We start from the raw sequence: 8,943 nt of genomic DNA, 5'->3' as shown, positions 1-8,943 counted from the left end.
TGATAAATGTTGAATTGTGGTGAAAAGGTCGACGATGACGAGAACAACTACGGTGACTCGACAACAATGGCAACAAATTGCAAATATTATAAATAATTATAAATTCCAATATATAACTTCAAAAATATACGTTTATTCACATTTTTAAATTTATAATTCAGAAATATAAAATAAAAAAAAAAAAAATTAAACAAACAAGTATAAACATCATTTTGATAAGTTGTTGATATAAAATATTTCTTAACAATGTGACTAACTATTTTAACAATGACTATTCTATTTTAATATTTTACAAGTCCCAAATTTGTTTACAAATTCGTAAAGCTACAATTAACATTTTGATTCTCCATGTGGTCGTCAATTGGTGCATATAAAATATTTCTTATGTGACTAACTATTTTAACAATGACTATTCTATTTTAATATTTTACAAGTCCCAAATTTGTTTACAAATTCGTAAAGCTACAATTAACATCTTGATTCTCCATGTGGTCGTCAGTTGGTGGGAGCCACATGGAGAGATCGGTCAAGACCGGTAAAACATAATTTTCTGGCAGGGGGTATTGAATACTTTGGTTGGGATGTGGATTATAATTGAGATTGGAATAATTGCAGGGGGCGATCTCGTTTCGTTGAAAGTTGCCCGAATATTGATATTGCGGGGCGTTCCAGGCGATGTGTTGATTAGTGGGAAAGCAGGGTGCGTCCTTGTTTTGCCATTGAGCGGTCGTGTACCAGTTCGATTGTGTTTCGAAGTTCTGGTGCTGTTGCGGATTGAACAGGCTTCCGATGTTTCCGTTCGGAGTCCAGGGCTCTTGAGTTTCTGGAGAATTTTGAAAATCTCCCTCGCAACCGTAATGATAACAAGTGTTGTCGGAATTAACGGATCCGGGAGCTTGGACCGATTGGTCATAGCTGAATGAGTCCGTTGTTGATGTCGGCACTATCGTCATTGTGGTCGGCAACGATGTCATTCCGTTAGCCAGACAATCACTGGGCGGAATGGTCAAACCCGCCAACGAATTGGCAGGATTGGCACGAGGATTGTTGTCGTTAAGATTCGACCAATGTTTCGGAGACTCCGGAACGGGTGAATTCTTAACGGAGCTCCGGGGTTGACGAGACGCGACGCTGTTTTTCGCCGACGACTTCGTCAATTTTTTATTGTTTGCCGATTCGCGAGGCTGCTCTTTCTTGAACTTCATACGACGATTTTGGAACCATATCTTGATCTGCCTCTCGGATAGTTCCAGCGACGTTGCCAGTCCGATTCGCGTGGTACGATTCAAGTATTGCCTCGTATGAAATTCTGTCTCCAACGTAGCCAATTGGACACTCGAGTACGCCGTCCTTGTACGCTTGCCGGTCGGTTGCTTGCTCCCATTTGAGTTTTTAACTGTAATGAGAGTAATGACGATTAGTACATTGTGTATATCGCACATCGTATCTTATTTTACGTACTCGAAGTCGCTAACAACGCACGAACGAGAGGGATCACTTATCGCTGATTCATCGACGTTACAGTTATGAGCTTTCGTGTGAGTATCTACGCATATCTCAAGAATGCATGCCTGTAGAATTTTCTATACGTACGAAAGCTAACTTCGCCAGCAGACGGAAGCGTGAGCGAGGTAATATAAAATTTTGGAATCGTTAAAGCTGTTCGGGCGAGACAGATTTCAAGAGATAGACGAAATATGTCGTTGTCTGACTCACGTTATTGGGCCGAGCCTTACTCAAAGTCGAAAAAGTATAAGGAGCGTAACAAAAACCTCGTTCATGAACATATTAACACGCAATTAGCGGAAGAAAAAATTCTCCTCTTAGCTCCCCTGCACTTTCGCTCATAATTGAACCACCCCTGACTATCCCGAAATCTCATTCGCAACGATAATCTCACTTACGCAGATAAAACAAAATTATGACTTTAAAAAGTTTGTGTAAAACTGGGAAAATAATATTCAATAATTTTGCTGTTAAATTATGTAAAAACTTGAATCGAGACTGTTTTGTGAGGCAATTTTTTTTTTTTTTTTTTTTTTTAGTTTTTTTGGTTGAAATTCAAATAGAGGTCACAAGACTCATATAACGTCTCTGTAAAGCCCATCAACAGTTGTACGAATGGTCATAATAGAAGTGCATGACAAATTGATCGACGCGCAGAGCGAGAAAAAAATTTAGCTATCGCGCCTATGAGATCTTCGTAGAAAAGTAAACTACGACGTTGCTTATATGGAATATTTCATGTAAAATGGAACGATTTAATGTTCCATGAATATTTGGTTCTTTCGTTCCTCAACGTGCAGTTAAATGTAACGACTTACATTCACATCGAAAGGTTTTACAAAAGCTAAAATACTTGCTATTCGAACGAGCGTTGGAAGTATTGACTTTTGAAAACAAAAGAAAAAACCGTTGGGTTTCAATCGAAGTGTCCTGTAGGTACACTCTCTCGAGTCTCGTGGAACAGCGGGATACCCTTGCCTCGCCAACGAAGGAGAAGGTACGATTCCCGCTGGGCCACTCGCCCCAAACACCAGTTAGTACACTTCGCCCTAATATTGGATTAAACGGTTTCTATATAATCGGTGAATTTACAAGCCCTACGTTCGGATATCTTGGTGATAGATTTTTCATTATTCCTCGAACTCTTGCGAAATGCTTGAGGATAAAAAAATCACAGGGTTCAAAAAACTCGATATGTTTCGAAAATTTTATTCGTTTTTGGGATGAATAGGAAGCGAAAAAAAATCCCTTGCATTTACGGAATTTTCGTTCGAACGAATAAACGAATAAAGATGAATTTTCAGAGAAAAAAGTGGAACGTGATAAGACGGAGACAAACATCTTATCGAGTATTGTGACAGAAGGTTGTGTCGATTCGTCAAAATGGTCACGGGATTTAACTCGGGAATGTTTTGTATACGTGACTCGATGGATCCGCGTTTCGAAATGACCTCAGGGCAAAGATATGAATTTTTCTCTCGCACTATAATCGAACCCTCAAACTTTTATCCAACGTTTTTTTCTTTTATCTCATTAGTTTGACTGTTTAGTCTTGTTGCATTTTTCCCCTCACTTCTGTCCCAATTCTCAATAATTTATTCATTTTTAAGCAAATTCGTTTTTTTCACGAATCAGCGATCGAAGAACAACCGATACATCGACGAAGCGAAAAGTTTGGAGATTACGAGATGCGACCGAGATGATGATCGTACTGGTTGGAAAGCTCAGGAGCGAGGGACGAAGAATCGAAGGGTATAATGCTGTATAAGCTGTTAGGAAGGTTGAGTAACGAGGGTGTTCCGAAGACGTTAAGGGGTGTCTCAGTGGTGTATAGCGACCAGGGGCTGTAATATATCATGTACAAACTAGTGGTTCTTGAGAAGGTACTCAATGACCTATTAGGACAGTCTGAGGACAGCGAGAGCTGGTGGCACGTTGACGGTGATCTCGTGAAACTTGCGGCTATTTCATGCCAAAGTTGACACACTATAACTTCATTATATTCTGTATTATACGATATTGGAGGATGTATGAAAACGCTGAATAAATAATATTAATAATTAAAGGAGCAATCGAAGCGCAAGGTGGGAGTACTGATTTGACAGGGGATCATTACCTCAATCAGGAAGCTAAAAAAAAACCGCGGAAAGCGCGGGCGGTCAGGCCGCTCAGTGGGTGAAGGAGAACGCGACGCTAAACGAAGATGTATTTACTCTTGATTTGCAAAGAGGTGAAACCTCAACACGGTGCTCGTTAATTTTATCAAATATCCGGACTTCATCGAAGGAGACGCTCAAAACTGCGGAAGTAGATGAGTTCCTTTTCGGTAAGCGACTCGAGGAACAAGTGAAAGCGGCGACACAGCAGATGAACAGGGAGTATGCACCACCACAGAAGTCGCGGGGCGGGCAATACAAGAAATACCAACATCTCGCCCAACAGATCGTACTCAACGAGCAACAGAGAACACCGCAGAGCGCGCAGATAGACAATGTTAGTAAATTGGCCGGTAGACTGAAGCATTTTACCGAAAATTGGAGGACGGTTACGCACCCGTGGAGTTTATTTTTAATGCTGTTAAAGGATTTAGAATACCTTTTAAAACAGAAGTTCATCAAAATCAAGAACCTTGTGAACTTGCCTGGTCGCATTGCGAAATTGAAGGCACAACAAAACAAATAAATAAGTTACAATAAAATGGATTAGTAGAGTGTTACATCTTTTTTTGAATATTGTTTTAAATTAATCCTGAAATCGTAATGAACCAGTAGAATTTTCATTTTAATTTTATAAGACCGAGAAGTGTAACAAAAACTATTTTTTATTCATGATTTTGAATTTATAAAATTTACGTTGCATTTCTATAAATAAACATTGACGTTTCTCGTTTACTTTTTACGAAATCTGTCATAAACATGGATTTTTATATTTTTTCTTACACGGTGTAAAATACCCTTTTCAAATCGCGGTGATAAGGACGACCAGTTCATATCAAGAATTTTTTTAACGCCCAAACCTGATGGCTCTAATCGTCTAGTATAAAATCTTAAATCTCCTAATGAATTTATAGACACGGCCCTTTTTTAAATGGAACATTGCAGGACGGCACAGAGGCTTATGTATCGCAAATGCTACGTGGTAATGATAGACCTCAAAGACGCGTACTGCCTCGTGCCTATTACGAACAAACAGAAAATTTTTACGTCTTCGATTACAAGGCGAATTTTTCGAATTCACGGTTTTACCATCCGACTTGAACACTGCTAATTTTTACAAAAAAAATGAGACCTATTTTCACCTTCCTAAGGAAAAGAGGGTTCATCTCGCTTGTCTATCTCGACGATATATTACTATTCGGTAACTCGGTTGCAAATTGTTTGGAAAATACAAAGTAGACAACTTCGGGACCAATGAGAAAGTAGCTAGTATTGATACTCCCGTTTTTTTGAGAAAGTAGAGATTTGCGACGCTCAAACGTTACTGGACTGCTTGAAATCAGCGCGAAAGATTCGCGGAGAAACCGAAATTCTATTCAAATCATTTGAATATTACTCGTTCACGCTAGAAGTTGACCAAAGCAAATATCCATTTCGAGCGTGAAATTAAAAAATCACAGTAACATCTAACTCAAGTCGTAACTTAACTTTAAACATCTACCAAGTGATCTCGAGGAAGAGGCACGCAATACAATTAATCGATTAAACGAACTTGTAAGTGAGGATTTTTTTTCCCATAACTGATAAAAATCAGTCCCATGTACGTTACGACAAACTTTAAATAATGAGGCTAGCATCCAAGAGCAACCACCGCAAGGGCGCGGGGCCTGCCTGTCTTTGCTTTTTTGACCTTGAATAGGCGGTAATATCGGTACTGAGTGGAGGGCTACCAAACGATCTCTTCGGAAGAAGTTCTTCATACAATTACGATTGAACTTCACTTACAAGAAGGTTCGTTGAATCGATTAATTTTGTAAAAAAAAAAAAAAAAAAAAAAAATCAATGAAATTTCACGTACCATGACCGTTGGAAGATGCTGCATGCTGGATATTGGACTGCTCAGAGAGGCGGGCTTTGACTGCTTTCGTAACGATGTTTGGTAGGAAGGACCGTCGCTGAACTTGATTGGACTGCGTCCCCATTGCTTCAGAGTTTTGCCAGCCGGTATAGAGTTGATCTTGAGGATAGGCGTTTGCGTTATAATTTTGGCCGGTCCAGTTCCTCGGTGACCCGTTAGATGCGACGCTTTCAGGTGAAAACGGATAAACCGATTGATCCATTACGGTGTTTTGTCCTCCACATTGGAGTGTCGAATTGCTAAGAGCGAACTTGCCGATAATCATTCTACAAAACGTTGCTTGGTTTTCCTTCACTTGTCACACTTGAGATTCGAATGTTTGTTTACAAGATTTGGAAAACTTTTCGGAGAGCTCTCGAAGTGAACTGCTCGAAATTATGTCGTCGACTAAGACCGTTGGGCCCACCAGCACGACAATTTGTAGGACACCGATCATCGCTCGGTTCGACCAATCGGAAACGATTTTACATATTCAAGGAATATCGGAGGAAGAGGGAGTTGAGTACATGATTTCGCTGCGTACTTTTCGCCAACGTTGCCGCCCCCGTTGTATATAACCTTTGGCTTTATTAGTTGTATTGTTACCTGGATAAGCATAAAATAAATCCTGGATTGCCCGGCGGACGGGTCGACTCAGCGGACCTTCCCCCGCCACCGCCCTTCGTTGATCTCCTTATTGGTAGCCTGGCGCGACTAAGGAGACCCCCCGTGAATTCTTCGTCGCCTCGCCTTTCTTCAGCTTTCTTCGACTCTCGGTGCACGATATTTAACATGGGATATCGATATTTTTAGTAAACCATAAACCGTCCTGACATTTCTCTGCGTTTTCAAACGACCATAATTAGCAGGAAAAATGTTATTTTGGCGCGCGTCAAATACGCTACCGCTTGCGCGCCCGATTTCACTTAGTAATCGATAAGACTGATGCGAAAATTGATAGCACGGGGCAGTTGTGCTTGAGCCGAATAGTTGGAAAACAAAATATGATTTTATCGCATTCGAAGAATCTAACGCATCGGAGTTTTTACACGTTAAGAAAGTCCCTCCGATGAATCGCCAGGAAGTACTCATACATTTTCGACTTTCACATACTTGAGGACGAACGCACTCGGAGACACGTGCGCTCGGATAACGAAATCGAAAATAAAAGCTGAGATAGCAATTGGATAAGAGTCGAGTGAATGTGAGTAATGTCCCGCCTGCCGGGCATATAATTGTCGCGTCTCTTTTACGAAGTAAACATTCCCTGGTCGAATGTACCTGTGCTCCCTAATATCCACAAACATTTGTTTTTATCCTCACGAGTCCCTTGTAAGTTGAGATAGAAGGAAAGAGCTACGAATATTGGAATTATTTGTCTACAATAAGAAGTATATGGAAAAGGAAAGTAGGTTTGTAAAAAAGTGACCATGAGAGCTCGAACGAAGGCGGAGGAAAAAAAACGTAAGTAAGAAATGAGGGTGGATTGGTCGGTGTAGTCCGAGAAAATTCGAAACCGGGAGATTGATCAGCGTCATCCTGTCGGGATGTTTCCTCGGTCCTGTTTTCTTATTCTTCTTCCATATCTCTTTTCGTCTTTCTATTCGCCTCGTCGCAATACCTCGTCCCATATTCTCGTTTTTCTCATTCCCTGCTGCTTGCGCCGAAGCTCGTCGAATCGAAGCTTCTTGGGCGCCGATGCTTCCCTCGGATCGCACCCTCGATTCCAGTCCACCCTCTTCTCTTTATTTTTCCTCCTTTTCTCTCGTGCTACTAACACGCAGCGAAGGTGTGGGTGGTTGGTTTCCTCCTGACGGAATCAGCCATTCTCCATCCGCGCGAGAGCTGTCTGCAGATCCGCGCCACCGCTTTTCCGAGGCTCACTCGCTCTCTTTTCATTCTTTCTTTCTTGCAGCCCCCCCCTCCCTCGGCTCTCTCCCGTGCTCACGTCGCTCTATGGTGTAGAGCACGCCTTGCACCGAGGAGATCTTCTCTTTCATCTCCCTCTTGCTTCCTTGAGCTCACGTTTTGCTTTTTTTCACCGTTTCCATCTTTTACCCTCTTCTTCTCCGCTCGTTCTGTCTTTTTCTTTCTCATATTTGTGCTATCACAACCTCTCCTTTTGTTACTCTTTCGTTCCTTCCTCGTTCTCACCGAAACCCCCTGCGATATCTCCTTCCTCCGTTTCATTCCTACGCTGTGCTGTCTCATTGTTCGCTAACAATGAGAGGGGCGTAACTTGGGCGATTCAATCGGAAAAATGACGTTGATGGTGCCCTTGGCTCTGCCAACAACGAGAGTCCCACCATTCCTATGCCTTCTCCTTCTCGTTTCAAATGTTTTTGTGCAACTCTTCGAGCTCTCAAACGGACAAAGATCCCGATGCTCTCTCGTCTCGTGCACTCTCGTATCATCTACGTACAGCATCGCGAAGCAGATCAGAACAGAGGGAAGCGCCTCCCCTAGGAACCCAAAAGGAGGAAAAAACGCCAGCCTTGAGCTATTTCTTTCGCTAATTCTTTTCTCGCAATCAACTTTTTGCTGGGGAGAACTCTCGTTGGAGTTTCGTTCCTCGCAGGAGAGCTCCCATTCGCAGAATGCACGCTCGAGGCACATGTTCTATCCCAGGCATTTGATCAGAACGTCCAGGTTCCGTTTCTTCTTATTAAACTCTTGCGAAAATAAAACCAACCGCCAATATACCAGAAATACTTCGCCTAATGGTAGCGACACGAAAAATCAGGCCGCACTCGCACCAACCGAACACGTGAACGATGCTTGAAACTGATGAATATTCTTCAACTCGATTCCGTATTGTGTTCTCACTGTTGAAATTTCGAAGCTCTTTCCTCAGACTAAACCGCGAAAGGGAGAAGCACAAAAAATGGCTAAGGGGGAAGTGGAGGCTTGACGTAATTCCAGATAACCGTGACCCCCGATCGATGAGTTCGCATACCGAGAATGACTCCTGTACACTGGACATTTTCTCCCCATCATTCGTAAGCTCTAATCCGACATACTTAGGAAGTTAAAATGCCATAAATTACGAGAAACGACAACGAGTGATCGGTGTCACCGAGCGCCGTCTGTGTTAGTAGTCGTCGTTCACGAACGTGAGCTCGAGAAACTCTCTCGATCCTACGCGTGGATTTAGACGTCTCTTGATAAGACGTTTACGTGAAAATCGAGGCTTACGCACCGAAATCAAGTCCTTGATTTCCGTGGACATCGATCTCCTTTCCTGTTACGTTTTTTCAGCGCGTCTTCGATCAAAAAGAATGAAGAATAAAAAAAACAAACATCGAGGGCCGATTCACAATCATCGGCGAGATCTCACTACAGTGATGTCCAAAGACTACTTACTGGGCGTTATATACGTGAAAT

At 42.0% G+C, this 8,943-nt stretch overlaps 1 protein-coding gene across 1 annotated transcript; it reads right to left on the bottom strand.

Annotated features, from left to right (window-relative positions):
- Positions 1-254: 254 nt before the first annotated feature.
- LOC122407591 (protein zerknuellt 1-like) lies at positions 255-5,950 on the bottom strand. Its single transcript, XM_043413912.1, has 2 exons — positions 5,521-5,950; positions 255-1,396 (listed from the first exon to the last, which is right to left on the bottom strand). Exons 1-2 carry the CDS (start codon positions 5,843-5,845, stop codon positions 447-449), a joined length of 1,275 nt encoding a protein of 424 aa, XP_043269847.1. The 5' UTR covers positions 5,846-5,950; the 3' UTR covers positions 255-446.
- Positions 5,951-8,943: the final 2,993 nt, after the last annotated feature.

Source organism: Venturia canescens, chromosome 3, assembly GCF_019457755.1.
Source record: "Venturia canescens isolate UGA chromosome 3, ASM1945775v1, whole genome shotgun sequence".
NCBI lineage: Eukaryota > Metazoa > Arthropoda > Insecta > Hymenoptera > Ichneumonidae > Venturia > Venturia canescens.
This window is presented reverse-complemented; position numbering and strand designations above follow the sequence as displayed.

What these genes read in the sequence shown, in the direction of transcription:
- LOC122407591 (XM_043413912.1), bottom strand. Translation starts at nt 5,845, where the DNA reads ATGATTATCGGCAAGTTCGCTCTTAGCAATTCGACACTCCAATGTGGA. An exon ending in AGCATCTTCCAACGGTCATG is followed by an intron (nt 1,397 to 5,520) that starts GTACGTGAAATT and finishes CTCTCATTACAG; the next exon opens with TTAAAAACTCAAATGGGAGC.